At 42.0% G+C, this 24,212-nt stretch overlaps 1 protein-coding gene across 1 annotated transcript in view; it reads right to left on the bottom strand.

The window, feature by feature from the left end:
* Positions 1-21,505, bottom strand: part of FAM227A (family with sequence similarity 227 member A) — an 85,528-nt gene extending 64,023 nt beyond the window's left edge. The window contains exons 1-5 of the mRNA XM_032645435.1: positions 21,382-21,505; positions 13,028-13,110; positions 2,982-3,054; positions 2,286-2,362; positions 697-843 (exon numbers count right to left, since the gene is read on the bottom strand). Coding sequence (XP_032501326.1) covers positions 697-843; positions 2,286-2,362; positions 2,982-3,054; positions 13,028-13,110; positions 21,382-21,505 — 504 coding nt within the window. The remainder of the gene's footprint in view (positions 1-696; positions 844-2,285; positions 2,363-2,981; positions 3,055-13,027; positions 13,111-21,381) is intronic.
* Between the last annotated feature and the right edge of the window lie 2,707 nt (positions 21,506-24,212).

Genomic DNA, 24,212 nt, shown 5'->3' with positions numbered 1-24,212 from the left:
GCTGAGGATACAATGTCATAGCTGCTTTGGGGACCCTGGAGTTGTGCCATCGTGAAGGGCGATGAGACACAGCTGTAAGACTGCTGAGACCATTTTCTGGGCCTCCTCCCCTCTCCACCCCTCCTCACAACTATCCCCCAGCTCCTGAGTGGCCAGCGTTGTCTCACACGCACACAGGTTCTTCAGGGCCTTCGAATTCTCCCTTCCTTCCTTCCTAAGGAACCCAGTGTGAACTGCTCTCCAAGTGGGTGACTCACCCCAAGGGGTACCACAGGGTATGGGAAGTAAATATTCTAACTAATGTCTAATTAAGAAAAAAAAGAAATTAAATTTACCAATATACAACATCATGACTGACAACAGAACACATATATCATTTATAAAGAAACATATATCATTTATAAAGAAACATATATCATGAGGGTGTGAACTCAAAATGTTGTGCTAATAGGATACGTGATCAGAACAGTTAGTTGGGAGACCAGAGGTCTGGGAGAAAGGATGTAGGTTTTGGAGGAAACGTGGGCCTGGCATCTAATCTCAGCTCAGTCACTTGCAAACTGTGTGGACCTCAGCAACTTAATTGCCACCACTCTTGGTTTCCTGGTGTGTAAAACTGGGACCGCTGCGTCTGCCGCGCAGGTTGGTGTGAGGCTGGCTGGATATCACAGAGGGGCTGCCGCTCTCTTTCCTTACCTTGCCACTAAGGGGGTTTCTCTCAGCCTGGATCACATTGCCCACCATGTCATAGAAGTCCACCCCATTTGGAAGGTTGTTTGGCTTAGAGTCGTCAAACTGTGGATACTGGTACAGCTCTGCCAGCATATTTTTGTCTGCTGTTTTCTGAAGAAAAAAAGCAGAATACGAAAATGGGGTCCATCATTTTGACAGTTTAAAACAATACAGTATCTGCTTTTTATCACGGAGACAATATAACAACCTTATAGACAGAGTGTTTTATAGAGTGCGTTCATGATCCCAGCACCCCTTACCAAACACCTATATACATTATTTCCACTTTCCCTTTCTGGCTTTGAGCACATGTATACAAATATGTATGTTACTTCAATCATTTTAGAATACGTATATGTACACACACGCTTTTATGTCCTGCTTTATCCTCTTAACTTTAGATTTTTCACATTGTTACACTGTATTCAAATTTATCATTTAAAATAATGTATCTTGTTAACAAGATTGCTTTAATTTAACTACTCACCGATCACTTCAAATTAATATTATTTATTAGTAACTTGGAGCATATGGTTCACCCCTTTGGGGTTATTTATTTAGTATGAATTTCTCAAAATGGCACTATTAGATCAAAGGATACAACTATCCCTATGGTTCTTAACATATACATTAAATGGATTTTTAGAATAAAAATAAAATATAACTATAAAAAATGTAAAAATACAGAAAAGTAGAAAGAGGAAACCTATTACCACCACCCAAAGGCACCTACCGGAAACATTCTGAGGGACTGAGGTCCTCTCTAACTGGGCTACGGCCTTGACAATGGAAGAACTCAGTGATTAACTGCTTTGACCCTGAGTCAGATGTCAGCTCTCCCACTTACTAGCTGTCCTGCCTTGGACAGGACATTTAAATGTGCTCAGCCACCATCATGGGTAGTATGACAGTTTCAATGCAGACCGTCAACCATTGGGCTTTATGCTGTGTGGCTAAAAAGTGAAAAAAGGATAACGTGTTCTCCAGCATTTCAAGGTTTGAATACACACGAGCTGGGTAGTTAAAGAGCCAGCTTAGGAGGATCTTAACTGGGGCGGCTGTATGGCGGGGCCAGGCTGTGGTTGCAGAGGCAGCAGAGAGAGCCTGGCCGCAGGTCCGAGGATCTGAGAGGGAAGCAGGTCTCTGCTACCGAAAAGCTGTCCGATGCTGGACACGTCCTCTGACTGTTCCCGACTGCCAGCGTCCCGGGCTATCTGCAGCGACCGACAAAACCAGCACTGCTGCGGGAATGGGCCCCGCGGAGCTGCGCGGCGCAGTGGCTGTGTGAACTGAATCTGAACTCACTGTTTCTAAGGGCAAACATCTTCTGAGTTCTAAAAATAAACAGACAAATGACCTCTAGAACACTCCTCAGTCTACCTTTTTGAGGGGTTATGAGAAATTCCAGCATTTTTAAAATACTTTAAGATTCTCTAAAAAGGGAATTCTGCCATGTTCCTGCGTAGTCACCATCCAGGTGCCAAGTATCCCCTCCCTGGGAATAAAATCTAGTCCATGCCCAGCAGAAACAGACCTAGCCATAGATCCCTTACCCTTTTGATAATGAAAGATTTGACATTCCTGGATTCTGAGCCTTTGCAAATACACTGAAATTTTCTTTCGCTCTTTTCTGCAGAAGTATGGAAGAAGAGAAATAGGATGTGAGTAACCACGGGGTCTGTCCGCTGCTGTGTGGTGATCATACCTGTGATTTTTCATTCAACCTGAGCAGTCAGATGACACGCACACTATTAGTCTCCCTAGATCCCACCTGGGTTGCTGACTTACTAAGATTCCCCTCATTTGATTAGACTGCTTGAGCCAGAGAAGCAGCCAGGAGGAGTAGATAAAACGTGGGCTTTGAAGTCAGGCTGGGGAGAATCCAGGACCTGCCGCAGACAAGCTGTGTGGCTTTCAAGGCAAGCTGTTCCCTTACCCCCAAGCCTATTCTCTCATCTATAAAACACTTTCTACGGCACCCGCCTCACAGGTAGGGGGCATTAGGAACCTTTAACAGGGGGATACGTATGAAAGCACCTGGTGCAGTGTGTCCCATACAGGTCGTCTGGAAATGGTGTTGTCCCTTCCCCCTTCCTTGCCCTATGCCAAGAAGTCAGATTAAAGGCTCTTTCAGAAGAGGCTAAAAATACCCTCATCTGAGACTCCAGACTCCTACTCGATTACATGTTAGATACTAAAAAAACAAACCCCACAAAAACGCCATCAAGGCTATGAGAAAGGAGTTTTGCCTCTGTCTCCCAAGCTGCCGCGACTTCTCTCTCCTTTTAGAGCCTTCTTCTCCATCTCGTACTTCTCAATTGCCTTCAAAAACCAAAAAAGAAATGGGGTTTTAGGGGTTAGTGCAAATCTTAGAGGAGGGCAGGGGTCAGGGAGTAGGCCATTTCTCTTGCTGGTGTGCAAAAGGCCTGGAACAAAGTGTGTGGCAGGGCCTTGCTGTCTCCCACTAGGTGGTAGGGTCTTGGTGGCCATCTGTGTCACTGACCTCATCCCCCCGAGTGTCACCACCGATGTGTCCCCCCCCCCCACGCTTTCCCACCTGCCCCTCCTCCTGGCTATGCTCCTGAAGAGTACAGGATTGGCAACAGGGTTCTGATCATGGCTCCACGGGTTACAGGCTACTGTTTGACCTCTGTAAAGGGGGATAATAATACCTGCCTCCCAGTGCTCTCATAAGGATAAGATATAAAGAATGTAATACGCTGTGAAACACTAGCACGGAGGCTTTCAGATCGGAGCTGCTCAATAAAGGGTAACCCTTATTATTATTAATCATCATACCCCTGGCCTCTCAAGAGATTTCTCTTGACCTCTGACTCCTCTTACCCCCAGTCCTGCCAAAAAGGGAGGAAAGGAAAATGAATGTCAGTGACCCAGCAAGTTGTACTGATTGTCAACCAGCCCAGCGTTGAGCCTGGGTGACGAAGTTAAAGTATGATTATGTCTTCACCACCCTCAAGGAATTTACAGTCTATTCAGAGAACCAAATCAACACACGTGGAACAATTAAGTCCTAAACTGCTATGTTTAGGATTCAAAGGAGTAAGATCGGTATGGGCTGGAGCAGTCACAGAGGACTGGCCAGAAGTGGCGGGGCACGAGTGTTGGGAATACGAGGGATGAGGCATCTCTCCTTAGCTTGATAAACAGTGAAATGCCCCTCCAGCCTTCCCCCACCTTCCTCCTGAACTGGCAGCCCCGGCCTGCACGATGAGCTAAAGGTACTGGAATGTGCGCAGGTGTGTGTGTGTGTCAGGGAAGGGGTCACACTGCTAAGCCTATGCAGCAACACTGTCACTCCAATTAAGCACACTAGAGAAGGCATGATGGATGGATGAATCGGATGGGTGTGTGTCAATACAGCCATGTCTTTGATACCTGCCAGGATGTCACTGTAGCTGATATTGTCAGGGCCCGGAAGGATGGACAAGATTTGCACAGAGAAAGAACAGAAAAGATAGTCGAACGCTGGAGGAAAAGCAAGTTTTAGGGCAAGAATGATGAGACCTGAGTTTGCATTTGAGACGACAGAAGGACTTACAGGTGGGGCTGTTCCCTGGGAAGGCAGCTCCCAAACCTGGCTGATGACCAGCCTTGCTGCGGAAGTATTCAGATATACAGGTTCATTAGAATCTGGAATAAACATCCAATCCAAGGAATAAACGTCATTCCTTATCGGGTTCTGAATTGTTTATTTATTGTGGCCCCTGAGTTGTTCTCTATTTAAATTTAAAAAACAATAAATATTTTACATGGTACAAAATCAAATACGGTAAAAAGTCTCCTTCCTACTGCTCACCCAAGACCCTTAGTTTCTTGCACAGCTTTCTAGAGATATTCTGTACCTATTCAGATGAGAGCACACACAGCTCACAGGCCTGTGCCTGGCTCTCTTCACTTTTAGTTTTTTTTTTTTTTTTTTTTTTTACAGTACCCGGGCCTCTCACTGTTGCGGCCTCTCCCGTTGTGGAGCACAGGCTCCGGACGCGCAGGCTCAGCGGCCATGGCTCACGGGCCCAGCCACTCCACGGCATGTGGGATCTTCCCGGACCGGGGCACGAACCTGTGTCCCCTGCATCGGCAGGCAGACTCTCAACCACTGCGCCACCAGGGAAGCCCACTTTTAGTTTTTAAAAAGCTCCCAGGGGAGTCTGATGATCAGCTAGGTTTAGGTATCACTGCTCTAGGTAGCTGGGAATGTGAGACTGAAATACAGGTGAGAAGATAGAATTTGCAAACATATCATTCATTCCACGAATCTTCCCTGAGCACCTACTAAAAGCCAGGTGCCGGGCTGGTGTCCAAGAGAAGATGCAGCCCTGAGCAGTGAAGCCCGTCTCTGCCCTCCGAGGGCTCAGAGACTAGCAGGGAGAAGCCGGTGATTATGAGGTGATTGATGCTGCTGTGGGGAGGGACAGGATGCCAGAAGGGCGCCCCGATGGGGCACCTACACTGATCTTGGGCTGAGGGTGCAGGGAAGGCCTTTCCAGAGGCAGTGGCCTATCGGGAGAGGAAGGAACACACCTACTGCTGGAGCGAATGGTGAAGCTGTGACGGTGGGTGAACAAGCTCCCAAAGGAAGGAGACTGGAAAGAAGAGCTAGGCAAGTTCACGGCCAAAGTCTTGGGGGGAACCCACATTTAGGGCATGGGAGAAGGAATAGAAATAGGACATGCTGTGGGGGAAGTCGGCGGGGGGTGCCTGGGTCTCAGAAGGAGGCGGCTCACTCATTTGCTAGTACAGCTATTAAACACTTCTTACGCACCAGGTACGTGCTAGGTGCCACGTGGTAGGGCAGCGTGGAGCCTGGCTATAGGTGCTGACGTGGGAGAAGCAGCCATACGGTCAAGGCCTGATATATAAAGGGCAGGGCACACCGCAGCCAGCAGAGGTTGGGCAGGGTAGCCCAGGGGTGGGCTCTGGTGGCAACAGGCAGCCAGCATCTGCCAGGTCTGACCAGCTGCCTGCGCAGAGGAGCAGGAAGGATGCTTCCTCCAGGTCAGGTCACGTGAGGATCCACGATTGCTCCTGCCGGCCCTGGCCCTGTTCTGAGTGGCAATGAAGAACACCGAGGAGCTGTGCCGATGCTGGGCAGCCTTGAAAAGCAACCAGATCCTGCTACTGGGAGAATAATCTCATTCATTTTCCTGGTTCTCAAGTTATCATTAAAAAAACCCACAGAACTGACATATAAATACATTCTTGTTGTAAAATACCCAAACATTACAGAAGTAGTCAGAGCAAAAACAGTTTACCCCCTTCCATCCCACTCCCTTGCCAGAACCGACTCCATCTGATATGCATCCTTCCAGACTTCTCCCCTACACATTTATACATATATAATGTCCTTCTTGTGGGCCAGGCACTGATCTAAGGGTTTTCAGGAGTCTTAACTTGTCCAGTTCTTTCAGAGATGATACATCTATGAGGTAGGTATGTTATTAATGTTATCACTATTTTACAGGAAACTGAGACTCATAAAGGTTAAATAATTTACCTAATGTCACAGTGTGAGAAAACAGTAAAGCAGCAGGAATTTAAACTCTGACAGTCTTATTTTGTGCCTCTGGTGCTATACCCTCATGCACACATACAGAGGTATAAGACTTTTTACATGGAATCATTCCAAATAGTGTGTGTGTGTCTATTTTGCTTTTATTTACAACTCAATTCTAGAATGTGTTTGACAGTGGGGTAGGGGAAACAGAAGCTCATGGTGTCCTTTCCACTTCAGTGAAGAATGCCTTCACTTCTGTGAAAAGCAACTTGACTATATTTACCAAAATTTTAAATTTCACTTCTAGGGCTCTAGCTTGCAAAAATATTTGCAAATGAGTCCCAAGATACATGTACAAAAATATTCACATGTTCACTATGATGAAAATAGCACTGAAATACTTATTGATAGGGAAGAGTTAAATTAATTATGCCATATCCAACTTTTCGAATATTATGCAGCTAAGAAAAGAATGGGATCAGTCAACAGCACTGACTTTGAAAAATCTCCAAGAGGTATTTATGCTAAAAATAAATAAATAAATAAGAAAAAAATAAAAGCAGCTTCCAAAACAATATTTATGGTATGATCCTGATTACATTAAAAAAGAAAACAATAACCCTAAATGTCTATATTGTATATTTCTAATGTATTTTTTTAAAGTTCTGGAAGGATACAATAACCCTAAAAGAAAACAATAACCCTGAACGTCTATATTGTATATTTCTAATGTATTTTTTAAAAGTTCTGGAAGGATACACACCACATAACTAGCAATGGTTACTTCTAGGGAGGGATCTAGGGCTGAGAGGGAAAGTGACTTTCACTGTTTACTTACATACTTGTAGATACCTGAATACTTTCGAATAAGCATGCATTACCTTGCTATTTAAATTTTTTTAATAAAAGAAAAAGATTGTTGACTCAAGAGCTAAACTGGCCCAAAGGTCAGTACTGGAAAAGCCGAGGTGAGGGTAAAGCTAAAAACTGTGGAGGCAGATCACCAGGTTCAGGACCCTGGGCCAGAGGAACTTGGTGGAGAGCAAGACGCCAGGTAGGAAGGGGTGAGGAGGTTTAGGTGGAGTGAACTGGCAGGAAGTAAAGGAGCAGGGTTAAGACAGACCAAAGAAGCAGAGAGAAGGGATAGGAGAGAAGGAGGGCCAGGGAGCATGGTGGACTGAAGATCAGGCCAAGTGAGAACCCACAGAGAAGGTCCTCCCAATCTACAGAACTGCACTGCCAACAAATGACTTGGGTTCTCATCTAGTCTGAATCTCTTTCATTGTGTTTGGAGATGTAGTCAGTAACATAAATGAGTGAAGCCGGCCGAGCGTAAGACCATGTGGCAACCAACACTTTGCCTCCATATCAGGAGCGTCAGGGAGTGGTGGGGACTGTGGCAACCTGGAGACCTCACACTCTGATAAAGAGAGCCACTGCTGTTCTGCTCCAGCTGATGACCCCACGTGGAAGTGCGGAGGAAACATAACCGTTCTTAAATATCCCATATAGCATTTTGTCTTCCCTCAGGAGACAATGATTTACCAGAGCCTAACCCACCTGGGGGAGGGGAAATACCCAATTCTAGCACCATTTAGCTATCTTGTCCCACCCAAGCGGGGGAAAAAAACTGAGAAGCAATGGTGAAGTCCAGTCCAGAGGTACCGAAGGTTCATCAAAAGACTGAGACCCAACCACAGGACTACAGAACACTCCCCCCACAACGCTCACACCTACCACATCACTGAAGGCCTATTTACCACTGTTCCTTTTACCCAGCACATCATATCTACCTTTCAACAAAAAATTACAAGGCATACTAAAAGGCAAAAGGCACAGTCTAAAGAGCATAAACAAGCATCAGAACCAGAGTCAGACATGGCAGAAATGTTGGACTTATCAGACCAGGAATTTTTTTAAATTATGATTAATATTCTAAGGGCTTTTACAGAAAAAGCAGGAAACATACAAGAACAGAAGGATAATGTAAACAGAGAATGAACATTCTAAGAAAGGGTCCAAAACAAATGCTAGAGGGGATTTCCCTGGTGGTCCAGTGGTTAAGACTTCGCCTTTCAATGCAGGGGGTGCGGTTCGATCCCTGGTTGGGGAGTTAAGATCCCACATGCCTCGTGGCCAAAAAACCAAAAACATAAAACAGAAGCAATATTGTAGCAAATTCAATAAAGACTTTAAAAATGGTCCACATCAAAAGAATCTTTGAAAAAAAATGCTAGAGATCAAAAACACTGTAACAAAATAGAAGGATGCCTTTGACGGGCTCATTAGTTGACTAGACACGGCTGAGGAAAGAATCTGAGTTTGAGGAAATGACAATCGAAACTTCCAAAACAGAAAAGCAAAGAGAAAAAAAAAGACTGAAAAATACCCCCCAAACAGAACAGAATATCCAAGAACTATGGGACAACTATTAAAAAGTGTAACATGTGCATAATAGGAATACCAGAAGTAGCAGAAAGAGAGAAAAGAACAGAAGGAATATTTGAAGGAAAAAACGACTGGAAAATTTCCCAAATTAATGTCAGACACCAAAACACAGATCCAGGAAACTCAGATAACACCAAGTAGAACATATGCAAAAAACAAAAACAAAAACAAAACCCAAAAAACTATACCTAGGTATTTTATATTCAAACTTTAGAAAATCAAAGATAAAAATCTTTAGGGACTTTCCTGGTGGTCCAGTGGGTAAGACCCTGTGCTCCCAATGAAGGGGGCCCGGGTTCAATCCCTGGTTGGGGAACTAGATCCCACACACATGCTGCAACTAAGAAGTCCACATACTAAAACTAAAAGATCCCGCATACCACAATTAAAGATCCCACACGTGGCAACAAAGATCCCACGTGCTGCAACTAAGAGCTGGCGCAGGGCTTCCCTGGTGGCACAGTGGTTGAGAGTCCGCCTGCCGATATGGGGGGTGCAGGTTCGTTCCCTAGTCCAGGAGGATCCCACATGCCGCGGAGCGGCTGGGCCCGTGAGCCATGGCTGCTGAGCCTGCGCGTCCGGAGCCTGTGCTCCGCAACGGGAGAGGCCACAACAGTGAGAGGCCCGCGTACTGCAAAAAAAAAAAAAAAAAAGAGCTGGCGCAGCCTAAATAAATAAATAAATATTTAAACAGAGACCAAAAAAAAAAAGAAACAAAAATCTTGAAAGAAGCCAGAGGGGAGAAAAATACCTTACCTATAAAAGAGCAAAGATAAGAATTACATCCGACTTCTCAGAAACCATGCAAGCAAGAGGAAAATGAAGTGAGATATTTAAAGTGTTAAGGAAAAAAACCCTGCCAACGTGGAATCCTGTACTCTGCAAAATTATCCCTCAAAAGTGAAGGAGAAATGAAGGCTTTCTCAGACAAATGAAAACTGAGGGAATTTGTTGCCAGTACATCTGCCGTGAAGAAATGCTGAAAGAAGTTCTTTAGAGGGAAAGAAAATGATAACAGGTCAGAAACTTGGATCTACATAAAGAAAGGAAGCGCATCAAAGAATGAATCAGCGAAAGTAAAATAAAAAATTTTGTTTTTTTATTCTTAATTGATCTAACAGATAGCAGTTTGTTCAAAATAATAGTAGCAATGTGTGTGTATATATATATACACACATACACAAGTGAAATTAAATGAATGATGGCAATGATACAAAAGACAGGAGGATGGAATTAGGAATATTTTATTATTATAAAGTATTTGCATTATCCGTGAAGTGATATAATAATATTTGAAAGTAGACTTAGATTAGTTGTAAATGTATATTTTAAACTCTAGGGCAACCACTAAAAAAAGTACAAAAAGAAGTATGATTGATATGCTAAGAAAGGAGAGAGAATAAAATCACATAAAATGCTCAATTAAAACCACAAAAAGCAGAAAAAGTTTGGAAGACAAAAGTAGGAAAAAAGGGGACTTCCCTGGTGGTCCAGTGGTTAAGAATCCGCCTTCTGGTGCAGGGGACGTGGGTTCGATCCCTGATCAGGGAACTAGGATCCCACATGTCGCGGGGAAACTAAGCCCACACGCCGCAACCACTGAGCCCATGTACCATAACTAAAGAGAAGCCCACGCGCCACAACAAAGAGCCTGGGTGCTGCAACTAAGACCTGACACAGCCAAAAAATAAAAATAAATTAAAAATAAATAAATATTTTAAAACATAGGAACAAAGAACAGGCCAACAAATAGAAAACAGAACAAATATGGTAGATATTAATCCAACTATATCAATAATCACTTTAAACATGAAAGGTCTAAATATGCCAATTAGAAGACAGAGATTGTCAGAGTAAATCCAAAAACAAGATCCAAAATACTTTGTCTATAAGAAACCCATTTTAAATATAAATAAATATATAGATTAGAAGTAAAGGGATGAAGAAAGATATACCATACTAACACTAATAAAAAAAAAAGTATATTTCACTTAGAGCAGACTTCAGGTCCAGGAAAGTTATCAGGGATAAAGAGGGGCATTATATAATGATAAAGGGCTCAATACACCAAGAAGACTTAACAATCTTAATGTGTATGTGCCTAACAGAGCATCAAAATACATGAGGCAAAATAAGAATTGCATGGACAATGAATCCATTGATGAATCTACCATAATAGTTAGAGACTTTAATACTCCTCTGTTAGAAAGGGACACATCCTGCAGACAGAAAATTAGTAAGAAAATAGCTGAACTCAACAGCATCATCAATCAACTGGATATGTGCCCTTTCCTATAACCAACAATGAACAAGTGGAATTTGAAATTAAAAACACAATACCATCTATATTAACAAAAAAATGAAATACATAGGTATAAATCTAATAAAATATGTACAAGATCAAAATAAGAAAAACTATAAAACTGATGAAATAAATTAAACAACTAAATAAATGGAGATATTCCATGTTCACAGATGGGAAGGCTCAATATTGTCAGGACGTCAGTTCTTCCCAACTTGATCGATGCAGTCCCAATCAAAATCCCAGCAACTTATTTGTCAACATTGACAAACTAACTCTAAACTTTACATGGAGAAGTAAAAGACCCAGAATAGCAAACCCGGCATTGAAGGAGAACTGACACTACTTGACTTCAAGACTTACTTACTATAAAAGTACAGTAATCAAGACAGCATGGCATTGGCCAAAAAAACAGACAAATAGACCAATGGAACAGAATAGAGTCCAGAAATAGACCCACATAAACAAAGTCAATTGATCTTTGACAAAGAGGCAAAGGCAATACAATGGAGCAAAGATAGACTTTTCAACAAATGGTGCTCGAACAACTGAACATCCAAACGCAAAATAACGAACCCATACACAGACCTTACATCTTTCACAAAAATTAAGTCAAAATGGATAACAGACCTAAATATAAAACTCCTAGAAGATAACCTAGATGAGAAAACCTAGATGACCCTGGGTTTCGCAATGACTTTTTAGATACAACATCGGAGGCATGATCCATGAAAGAAATAACTGATAAGCTGGACTTCATTAAAACTTAAAACTTCTGCTCTACAAAGGACAATGTCAAGAGAAAAAGAAGACCAGCCACAGACTGGAGAGAATATTTGCAAAAGATACATTTGATCAAGGACTGTTATCCAAAATATACAAAGAAATCTTAAAACCCAACAATAAGAAAACAAACAACTCAATTAAAAAATGGGGCAAACACATCAACAGACACCTCACCACCAAACAAGATATACAGATGGAAAGAAAGCATATAAAAAGATGTTTAATATCACGTTATTAGAGAACTGCAAATTAAAACAACGAGATATCACAGTATACTGGTTAGGATGGCCAAAATCCCAAACACTGACAACATCAAATGCTGATGAGGATGTGGAGCAACAGGAACTCTCATTCACTGCTGGTGGGAATGCAAAAGGGCACAGCCACTTTGGGAGACAATTTGGCAGTCTCTTACTATACTAAACATACTCTTACCATATGGTCCAGGATTCATGCTCCTTGGTATTTACCCAGATGAACTGAAAATACATGTCCACACACAAAACCCTTGCATATGAATGTTTATAGAAGCTTTATTCAAAGTTGCCAAAACTCAGAAGCAACCAACATGCCCCTCAGTAGGTAAACAGATAAATAAACTGTGGACATCCAAACAACAGAATACTATTCAGCGCAAAAAAGTAATGAGCTATCAAGCCATGAAAACACATGGAGAAACCTTAAAGACGTATTACTAAGTAAAAGAAACCAATCTGAAAAGGTTACATACTTTATGATTCCAATTCTATGACATTCTGGAAAAGGTAAAACTAAGGAGATAGCAAAAGATCAGTGGTTGCCAAGGACTGGGGGGAGAGAGGGATGAATAGCAGCACAGAGGATTTTTAGGGCAGTGAAACTATTCCATATGATACTATAAGGGTGGACACATATCATTATACATTTGTCCAAACTCATAGAATGTACAGCACAAGGAGAGAAACCTAATGTAAACATGGGCTTTGTGTGAATGTGATGTGTCAATTTAGGTTCATCAATTATAATAAATGTTCCACTCTGGTGATGGGGAGGTTGTGCATGTGTGGGGACAGGGAGGGGTATGTGGGAACTCTGTACTTTCAGCTCAATTTTGCTATGAACCCAGAACTTCTCTAAGAATAAAGTTTATTAATTTTAAAAATATATCTTTGAGACTTCTATTGTGCAAATGTGCTTTCAAATAAGTAGAGGGGCCCCTAGGGCCCTTCCTTGCTGGAAGCCTTGCCTCAGCACACATAACTTACCAGGCTGTGCACCAACGGGTTGGGACTCAGATCTGTCTCAGCAATCTCTTGGTTCACCTGCTGTATGGAGCCAGTGCAGCAGGCTGGGAGGTGAGTCTGTTAAGGAAACTTTCTGGGTGATGACTACACACAAATAGAACAGGATGGGGCGAGCCTGTAAAGAAAAGCAGCTCACTGCCTTTCTGTGCTTTTTTTTTTTCCCCCACAGTTCATTTATTTATTTATTTTTTAAAGTTTAATTTATTTTTTTATACAGCAGGTTCTTTTTTTTTTTTTTTTTTTTTTTCGGTACGCAGGCCTCTCACTGTTGTGGCCTCTCCTGCTGCGGAGCACAGACTCCGGACGTGAAGGCTCAGCGGCCATGGCTCACAGGCCCAGCCGCTCCACGGCATGTGGGATCTTCCCGGACCGGGGCACGAACCCGTGTCCCCTGCATCGGCAGGCGGACTCTCAACCACTGCGCCACCAGAGAAGCCCACAGGTTCCTATTAGTCATCAATTTTATACACATCAGTGTATACATGTCAATCCCAGTTGGTGCAATTCATCACACCACCACCCGCAACCCCCCTGCTGCTTTACCCCCTTGGTGTCCATACGCTTGTTCTCTACATGTGTCTCAATTTCTACCCTGCAAACTGGTTCATCTGTACCATTTTTCTAGGTTCCCCATATATGCGTTAATATGCAATATTTGTTTTTCTCTCTCTGACTTACTTCACTCTGTATGACAGTCGCTAGATCCATCCACGTCTCAACAAATGACCCAATTTCGTTCCTTTTTATGGTTGAGTAATATTCCATTGTATATATGTACCACATCTTCTTTATCCATTCATCTCTCGATGGGCATTTAGGTTGCTTCCATGACCTGGCTATTGTAAATAGCGCTGCAATGATCATTGGGGTACATGTGCTTTTTTGAATTATGGTTTTCTCTGGGTATATACCCAGTAGTGGGATTGCTAGATGATATGGTAATTTTATTTTTAGTTTTTTAAGGAACCTCCATACTGTTCTCCATAGTGGCTGTATCAATTTACATTCCCACCAACAGTGCAAGAGGGTTCCCTTTTCTCCACACCCTCTCCAGCATTTGTTATTTGTAGATTTTCTGATGACGCCCATTCTAACTGGTGTGAGGTGATACCTCATTGTGGTTTTGATTTGCATTTCTCTAATAATTAGTGATGTTGAGCAGCTTTTCATGTGCTTCCTGGCCATCTGTATGTCTTCTTTGGAGAAATGTCTATTTAGGTCATCTGCTCATTTTTGGATTGGGTTGTTTGTTTTTTTTAATATTGAGCTGCATGAGCTGTTTATATATTTTGGAGATTAATCCTGTGTCTGTTGATTCATTTGCATATATTTTCTCCCATTCTGAGGGTTCTCTTTTCGTCTTGTTTATGGTCTTCTTTGCTGTGCAAAAGCTTTGAACTTTCATTAGGTTCCATTTGTTTATTTTTGTTTTTATTTCCATTACTCTAGGAGGTGGATCAAAAAAGATCTTGCTGAGATTTATGTCAAAGAGTGTTCTTCCTATGTTTTCCTCTAAGAGTTTTATAGTGTCCGGTCTTACATTTAGGTCTCTAATTCATTTTGAGTTTATTTTTGTGTATGGTGTTAGGGAGTGTTCTAATTTCATTCTTTTACATGTAGCTGTCTAGTTTTCCCAGCACCACTTATTGAAGACACTGTCTTTTCTCCATTGTATATGCTTGCCTCCTTTGTCATAGATTAGTTGACCATACGTGTGTGGGGTTATCTCTGGGCTTTCTATCTTGTTCCATTGACCTATGTTTCTGTTTCTGTGCCAGTACCATATTGTCTTGATTAGTGAAGCTTTTTAGTATAGTCTGAAGTCAGTGAGTCTGATTCCTCCAGCTCTGTTTTTTTCCCACAAGACTGCTTTGGCTATTCGGGGTCTTTTGTGTCTCCATACAAATTTTAAGATTTTTTGTTCTAGTTCCGTAAAAAATGCCATTGGCAATTTGATAGGGATTGCACTGAATCTGTAGATTGCTTTGGGTGATATAGTCATTTTCACAATATTGATTCTTCCAATCCAAGAACATGGTATATCTCTCCATCTGTTGGTATCATCTTTAATTTCTTTCACGAGTGTCTCGTAGTTTTCTGCATACAGCTCTTTTGTCTCCCTAGGTAGGTTTATTCCCAGGTATTTTATTCTTTTCGTTGCAATGGTAAATGGGAGTGTTTCCTTAATTTCTCTTTCAGATTTTTCATCATTAGTATATATAGGAATGCAAAAGATTTCTGTGCATTAATTTTGCAAACTGCAACTTTACCAAATTCATTGACTAGCTCTAGTAGTTTTCTGGTGGCATCTTTAGGATTCTCTAGGTATAGTGTCATATCATCAGCAAACAGTGACAGTTTTACTTCTCCTTTTCCAATTTGTATTTCTTTTTCTTCTCTGATTGCCGTGGCTAGGACTTCCAAAACTATGTTGAATAATAGTGGTGACCATGGACATCCTTGTCTCCTTCCTGATCTTAGAGGAAATGCTTTCAGTTTTTCACCATTGAGAATGATGTTTGCTGTGGGTTTGTCGTACATGGCCTTTATTACGTTGAGGTAGGTTCCCTGTATGCCCACTTTCTGGAGAGTTTTTTTCATAAGTGGGTGTTGAATTTTGTCAAAAGCTTTTTCTGCATCAATTGAGATGATCATATGGTTTTTATTCTTCAATTTGTTAATATGGTGTATCACATTGATTTGTGTATATTGAAGAATCCTTGCATCCTTGGAATAAATCCCACTTGATCATGGTGTATGATCCTTTAAATGTGTTGTTGGATTCTGTTTGCTAGTATTTTGTTGAGGATTTTTGCATCTATATTCATCAGTGATACTGGTCTGTAATTTTCTTTTTTTGTAGTATCTTTGTCTGGTTTTGGTATCAGGGCGATGGTGGCCTCTTAGAATGAGTTTGAGAGTGTTCCTTCTTCTGCAGTTTTTTGGAAGAGTTTGAGAAGGATGGGTGTTAGCTCTTCTCTAAATGTTTGCTAGAATTCACCTGCGAAGCCATCTGGTCCTGGACTTTTGTTCGTTGAAAGATTTTTAATCACGGTTTCAATTTCATTACTTGTGATTGGTCTGTTCATATTTTCTATTTCTTCCTGGTTCAGTCTTGGAAGGTTATACATTTCTAAGAATTTGTCCATTTCTTCTAGAGGGTCCATTTTGTTGGCATAGAGTTGCTTGTAGTACTCTCTTAGGATGCTTTGATTTTCTGTGGTGTCTGTTGTAACTTCTCCTTTTTCATTTCTAAGTTTATTGATTTGAGTCCTCTCCCTCTTTTTCTTGATGAGTCTGGCTAATGGTTTACCAACTTTGCTTATCTTCTCAAAGAACCAGCTTTTAGTTTTATTGATCTTTGCTATTGTTTTCTTTGTTTCTATTTCATTTATTCTGCTCTGATCTTTATGATTTCTTTCCTTCTGCTAACTTTGGGTTTTGTTTGTTCTTCTTTAGTTCCTTTAGGTGTAAGGTTAGAGTGTTTATTTGAGATTTTTCTTGTTTCTTGAGGTAGGCTTGTATAAACTTCCCTCTTAGAACTGCTTTTGCTGCATCCCATAGGTTTTGGATCATCGTGATTTCATTGTCATTTGTCTCTAGGTATTTTTTGATTTCCTCTTTGATTTCTTCAGTTATGTCTTGGCTATTTAGTAACGTATTGTTTAGCCTCCATGTGTTTGTGGTTTTTTTACGCTTTTTTCCCTGTAATTCATTTCTAATCTCATAGCGTTGTGGTCAGAAAAGATGCTTGATATGATTTCAATTTTCTTAAATTTACTGAGGCTTGATTTGTGACCCAAGATGTGATCTATCCTGGAGAATGTTCCGTGCGCACTTGAGAAGAAAGTGTAATCTGCTGTTTTTATATGGAATGTCCTATAAATATTAATTAAATCTATCTGGTCTATTGAGTTATTTAAAGCTTCTGTTTCCTTATTTATTTTCATTTTGGATCATCTGTCCATTGGGGTAGGTGAGGTGTTAAAGTCCCCCACTATTATTGTGTTACTGTCAATTTCCTCTTTTATAGCTGTTAGCAGTTGCCTTATGGATTGAGGTGTTCTTATGTTGGCTGCATATATATTTATAATTGTTATATCTTCTTCTTGGATTGATCCCTTGATCATTATGTAGTGTCCTTCCTTGTCTCTTCTAACATTCTTTATTTTAAAGTCTATTTTATCTGATATGAGTATTGCTACTCCAGCTTTCTTTTGATTTCCATTTCCATGGGATATCTTTTTCCACCCCCTCACTTTCAGTCTGTATGTGTCCCTCGGTCTGAAGTGGGTCTCTTGTAGACAGCATATAGATGGGTCTTGTTTTTGTACCCATTCAGCAAGCCTGTGTCTTTTGGTTGGAGCATTTAATCCATTCACGTTTAAGGTAATTATTGATATGTATGTTCCTATGACCATTTTCTTCCTTGTTTTGGGTTTGTTTTTGTAGGTCCTTTTCTTCTCTTGTGTTTCCCACTTAGAGAAGTTCCTTTAGCATTTGCTGTAGAGCTGGTTTGGTGGTGCTGAATTCTCTTAGCTTTTGCATGTCTGTAAAGCTTTTGATTTCTCCATTGAATCTGAATGAGATCCTTGCCGGGTAGAGTAATCTTTGTTTTAGGTTCTTCCCTATCATCACTTTAAGTATATCATGCCACTCCCTTCTGGCTTGTAGAGTTTCTGCTGAGAAATCAGCTGTTAACCTTATGGGAGTTCCCTTGTATGTTATTTGTCATTTTACCCTTGCTGCTTTCAGTAAGTTTTTCTTTGTGCTTAATTTTTGCCAGTTTGATTACTGTGTCTCAGCGTGTTTCTTCCTGGGTTTATCCTGTATGGGACTCTGTGCTTCCTGGACTTGGGTGGCTATTTCCTTTCCCATGTTAGGGAAGTTTTCGAATATACTCTCTTCAAATATTTTCTCTGGTCCTTTCTCTCTCTCTTCTCCTTCTGGGACCCCTATAACGTGAGTGTTGTTGCATTTAATGTTGTCCTAGAGGTCTCTTAGGCTGTTTTCATTTCTTTTCATTCTTTTTTCTTTATTCTGTTCCGCAGCAGTGAATTCCACCATTCTGTCTTCCAGGTCACTTATTTGTTCTTCTGCTTCAGTAATTCTGCTGTTGATTCCTTCTAGTGTAGTTTTCATTTCAGTTATTGTATTGTTCATCTCTTTTTGTTTGTTCTTTAATTCTTCTAGGTCTTTGTTAAACATTTCTTGCATCTTCTCGATCATTGCCTCCATTCTTTTTCCGAGGTCCCGGATCATCTTCAGTATCATTATTCTGAATTCTTTTTCTGGAAGGTTGCCTAGCTCCACTTCATTCAGTTGTTTTTCTGGGGTTTTATCTTGTTCCTTCATCTGGTACATAGCCCTCTGCCTTTTCATCTTGTGTATCTTTCTGTGAATGTGGTTTTTGTTCCACAGGCTGCAGGACTGTAGTTCTTTTTGCTTCTGCTGTCTGCCCTCTGGTGGATGAGGCTATCTAAGAGGCTTGTGCAAGTTTCCTGATGGGAGGGACTGGTGGTGGGTAGAGCTAACTGTTGCTCTGGTGGGCAGAGCTCAGCAAAACTTTAATGTGATTGACTGCTGATGGGTGGGGCTGGATTCCCTCCCTGTTGGTTGTTTGGCCCAAGGCAACCCAACACTGGAGCCTACCTGGGTTCTTTGCTGGGGCTAATGGTGGACTCTGGGAAGGCTCACGCCAAGGAGTACTTCCCAGAACTTCCGCTGCCACTGTCCTTGTCCCCACGGTGAGCCACAGCCACCCCCAGCCTCTGCAGGAGACCCTCCAACACTAGCAGGTAGGTCTGGTTCAGTCTCCCCTGGGGCCACTGCTCCTTCCCCTGGGTCCCGATGCGCACACTACTTTGTGTGTGCCCTCCAAGGGTGGAGTCTGTTTCCCCCAGTCCTCTTGAAGTCCTGCATTCAAATCCCAGTACCTTCAAAGTCTGATTCTCTAGGAATTCCTCCTCCCATTGCCGGACCCCTAGGTTGGGAAGCCTGACGTGGGGCTCAGAACCTTCACTCCAGCGGGTGGACTTCTGTGGTATGTGTTCTCCAGTCTGTGAGTCACCCACGCAGCAGTTATGGGATTTGATTTCACTGTGATTGCGCCCCTCCTACCGTCTCATTGTGGCTTCTCCTTTGTCTTTGGATGTGGGGTATCTTTTTTGGTGAGTTCCAGTGTCCTCCTGTCGATTACCATCCAGCAGCTCGTTGTGATTCTGGTGTTCTCGCAAGAGGCAGTGAGAGCACATCCTTCTACTCTGCCATCTTGGTTCAGGGCCCTCTGTGCTGTCTTTTCACTTAATTATTTTCTCTGCGAACATTCACACTTCTTTTACCTTGTGTTAAATGAGTTGCTTTATAAATTATAAACAAAAATTAACCATATTCTAGACACCTTGGAAAATATAAAAAGAATCATCTATTACGCTACCACCCTAACAACTTGTTAGGTTTTCGGGAGACTTCCTTCTAGCATTATGATATACACACATTTTTACATAATTATAATATCAGTGGATGCCTATTTTACTACTCTGACTTCTCTCCTACTCATTATTATGATTATTTTCCATAAAGCTAAATAATCTTCATAATACTTTAAATGGCAGAATACAAATCCATTTAGAGAATGCATCTTAATAGACTTAACTGTACCTTGGCTATTGAATATTTAAGTTGTTTATAATTGTTTTACACGTACAGATAATGCTGTGCCGCACACAGTCACACAGAGAGCTGTTTCTGTCAGGTGAAGGATGCCTGGGTCCAAGAGCATCTCAACCTTGTTTATCACTGTTGAAATCGCTGCTCAGTTCAATGCACCCTCTTACTACCCTCTCTACGTTTGCATTTCTTTCTGTCTTAGCCTCAATTGGTCTAGGATATATCCTTTGTAAAAGCCCCATAATCCTACCACTCCTCATTGCCTTCATATATAGCAAGGTTCACTGTTACTTCCATTACCCTCAAGTGTTCTTACAAACCGGAGGATACTTGACAAATGGAGATGCCAAGAAGGGACATGACAAATCATAGGAAGTGAAATGGATTACTTAGGTTGAGATAAGTGTAGGATTAAGAAGAAAGAGGGTACATTAGAAAAAGGCCCAGGAAAGTGAGACCCTGAAATAGATCCTGATGGGATCATTTGTGCTCATCTTGAGAAGGGTTTCTGAGAGGCATGGAAAGTGAGGTGATGCAGAGGGATACATGCAGTTTGGTTGGCAGGAGGATGACTTGAAGGTAAATGAGCTCTATATAAGATGGAAAGACAGGGTTATTTATAACCTGAGAGGGTCTTTATTTGCTGGATGAGTTCTATGGTCCCCCAGAGGCGGGATTCTGTGGGTCCCTGAGATACAAGGTTCAGGGTCAGAAGTGAGATCAGGATCAATAAAGGCAGAGTCAGAGAAGAAAGATGCTGGTAGAGCCTGGATGATGTCAGAAGGAGCAAAGTCTGGGCCCAGGTAGAGGTGCTGGCAGTGGCAGGTGAGAAGAGGAAAGGTCAAAGGGAGGGGCTTCCCTGGTGGCGCAGTGGTTGAGAGTCCGCCTGCCGATGCAGGGGACACGGGTTCGTGCCCCGGTCCGGGAAGATCCCACATGCCGCAGAGCGGCTGGGCCCGAGCCTGCGCATCCGGAGCCTGTGCTCCACAAGGGGTGAGGCCACAACAGTGAGAGGCCCGCGTTCCGCAAAAAAAAAAAAAAATAATAATAAATAAAGGGAGTAAAAAAAAAAGAAAGAAAGAAAATGAAAAGAAAGAAAAAAATGGGAATTCCTTGGTGGTCCAGTGGTTAGAACTCTGCACTTGCACTGCTGAGGGCCTGGGTTCAATCCCTGATCAGGGAACTAAGATCCTGCAAGCTGTGGTGCGGCGTGGCCACAAAAAGAAAAAGAAAAAAAATTTTTTTTTAAGTTGGGCACTCAGCTAACTAGTCTGAGGGCAGAGGGCTGGACTACAACTTAGTTTCTATCTATAAGTTTAATTCTTTAGAAGGCAGAAGGGAAAGAAAGAGACAATGGGGTAAAAAGAACATTTCTTTCTCTTCTTCCCCATTCCTTCAATGAATATTTCCAGTATGTCTCCCTTTAGGGCTCTTTCTGATTATCTTAGTAAAACAAACTCAAGACAAACAATCCTTCACAGCTTCATATTCTTTTAAAGGACAGGTAGGGCTTAAGTAATTGAAAAAAATTAACAAACATATAAGAAACGAGCTAGTAAGTGGTGTATGTTATAGACTCGAGCCCAGGTTACACCTCTGCACGGGTGTGTTTGGTCTCTATTGCAGACGGCACCACAGAAGGATACAGGGTGGACTGTCCTCCAGATTCTTCCTCAGGGCATCCTTCATTGCTTTCCGTGCAGTGAATGAGACAGCCAGGTGCTCATCTACTGGCACCATTGGCAAGGCAGTGAAATTGATGACATCCATGTTCCTGAGATCAGCCATTGTCCAGTTTCTTGTAAACTGACAAAGAGTAAGTTTCCACTTTTAAGAGCCTCTCATTCCTCACTACAATCTTGTTTTGTTCCACCAGCCTCCTGGGAATCACAAATAGCATACAACCATCTTAGAAAGCACAACCACGCTTATCTTGTAAGCCGGGCTGATAGCGAGGCACATGCTGCATGTTAATGGGGAATAAAGGCTTTTGTCTGAGAAGCCCATTCTTTAAAATTTTTATTGGAGTGTAGCTGATTTACGATGTTGTGTTAGTTTCTGCTGTACAGCAAAGTGGATCCGTTATACATATATCCATTCCTTTTAGATTCTTTTCCCATATAGGTCATTACAGAGTATTGAGTAGAGTTCCCTGTGCGATACAGTAGGCCCTTATTAGTTATCTATTTTATATATAGTAGTGTGTATATGTCATTCCCAATCTCCCAATTTATCCCTCCCCTGCCCCTTTCCCCCTTGGTAACCATACGTTTGTTTTCTACATCTATGACTCTATTTCTGTTTTGTAAATAAGTTCATTTGTACCATATTTTTAGATTCCACATATAAGTGATAGCATATGGTATTTGTTTTTCTCTTGTCTGACTTACTTCACTCAGTATGACAATCTCTAGGTCCTCCCATGTTGCTGCAGATGGCGTTATTTCATTCTTTTTTATGGCTGGGTAATGTTCCATTGTATATATGTACCACATGAGAAGCCCACATGTGTACATTGTATATAGGTACCACATTCTTAACAGAGAACTTCAAGGCATATATACTTTTGCTTTCTACCTGCTGATCCCTACCACCCCCTGATGAGAATTATTCTGGTTTTAAAAATAAGGCGACTAGGGAATTCCTGGTGGTCCAGTGGTTAGGACTCGGCGCTCTCACTGCCAGGGGCCCGGGTTCCATCCCTGGTTGGGAAACTAAGATCCCGTAAGCCACATGGTGCGGCCAAATAAATAAATAAATAAATAAAAATAAGAAGACTAGACTGCTGAAAAGACGGGGCTCCAGACCATCCAGCAAGCCAGTTTCCAAGTTGGAAATCCAGTCAAATCTCTTTGGCTCTCTGAGCCTCACCTGTAAAGTCAGAGATTTGGATTAGGTCCCTAAGCCCCTTTTCAGGCCTCAGATGCTGGGCTTCTATGATACTGGGTCCATCTCCTCAGCATGGGGCTCCTAATCTAGCTGAGGCTTTCTGCTCCCTTTCAGGAAACTGGCCCCACACTACTTTTCCTCCTGGATTTGTAATATTCTGGCCAGAGTGCTCTCCTGGGTCCTTGCTTATTGGCCAGGAGGAGTTCATCACTACCATCTGTGGGTCCTCCCTGTCCAGAGCCTGGTGGTATAGGCCTGGTTATAATGAAGTAAAAGACTCAGACCTGCCCTCAAGAAGCTCATACATAATGGAAAGACAGAGAAAAGGTGTAGTTTGATGGAAAACTTAACCGAGGTGTCCTTTCACCAGTCTCCTTTCTTCTCCTTTGGTTCACGCCTTCTGCTCTGCTGTCTTCTCCCCAGCCATCCATCCTACATGCCTGCCCCACCGAACTTTTTCCTGATCCCTGCCATGGTGTGCGCTTTGTGCCTCTATGCCTTTGTACATGCAATTCCCTCCATTCAATCAGTCCAGGTGATATGTCTTTTTGGAAAACCTTCTTGAATTACTCCAGGCCATTAATACCACCTCTTTTCTGTGAAGTCCAGGATGCTGCTTTCAACTCTCTATTACAGCACTTACAATACAGAACCAGAATTTATTTGCTTCTACATCTTTCTCCATTAGGCAAATTACTCTCTAGGAATTAGATTCACTCAATATTTGATTCCATTTTTAACTCACTCACCATACTTCTTTCTGGTCCAAAGAGGCTATCCACTTTGGGCTGTCCTAAGTCAGTTGGATTGTAGGAAAGGTTGGCCCAGGCTCAGGTCAAAACTATTATTTCCTGCCTCCTGCCCCTAGTCTTTAGCCATACAGGCAAGGGGGTGAGGGTAAAGAGGAAGCAGGTGCATTTTAGGGCTTCTCACTTTTATCCACCCACCCACCCACCCCCGCCAGCATGACTGGAAAACTCCATGTTCTCTGAAAAGCCAGGCTTAGGGGGACCCTGTTAAGAAGCCTCTTGCTTTAGCTTAACATTATTACCCATGCCTAATGGGAGAATTGAATATTATGCTTGTTAAAAGACACATTTAAAATACTCTGTTCCCTTCTGAAATTTTCATCATATCATTTTAGGATAAGTATTCTCTGAAGCATGATAAGTTTTTACAGTCACTATTTGGGGAGAAAAAATGGGTGGAGGAGCAAACTGACTTTATTGAATATCCACCCTGTGCCCAGCACTGTGCTGTACATTAGGGGCAGGTGAGTGGAAGAATAAAAAAACGTTCTGCCCTCATGGAGCACATATTCTGGCAGCTGAGATTTGAAAGTCCGTTGTTTAAAGTTAACACACTTTAACTTAAACATGTTAAACAAGTTAAAACAATGCTGACTTTGGAGTCAGACAGACTTTTGTTCAGTTTAAACTTCAGTCATTAAATGACTACTTACTGACTGCCCAACACAGCCAGCAATGTGTCCCTACTTGGGGACAGGTTGGTGAGTTAAACCAGACTTTATCCCTGCCTTAATGGAGCTTATGTCTACTAGGGGTGACAAGTGATAATTAATTATATA

Source organism: Phocoena sinus, chromosome 10 (assembly GCF_008692025.1).
Source record: "Phocoena sinus isolate mPhoSin1 chromosome 10, mPhoSin1.pri, whole genome shotgun sequence".
Classification (NCBI taxonomy): domain Eukaryota; kingdom Metazoa; phylum Chordata; class Mammalia; order Artiodactyla; family Phocoenidae; genus Phocoena; species Phocoena sinus.
This window is presented reverse-complemented; position numbering and strand designations above follow the sequence as displayed.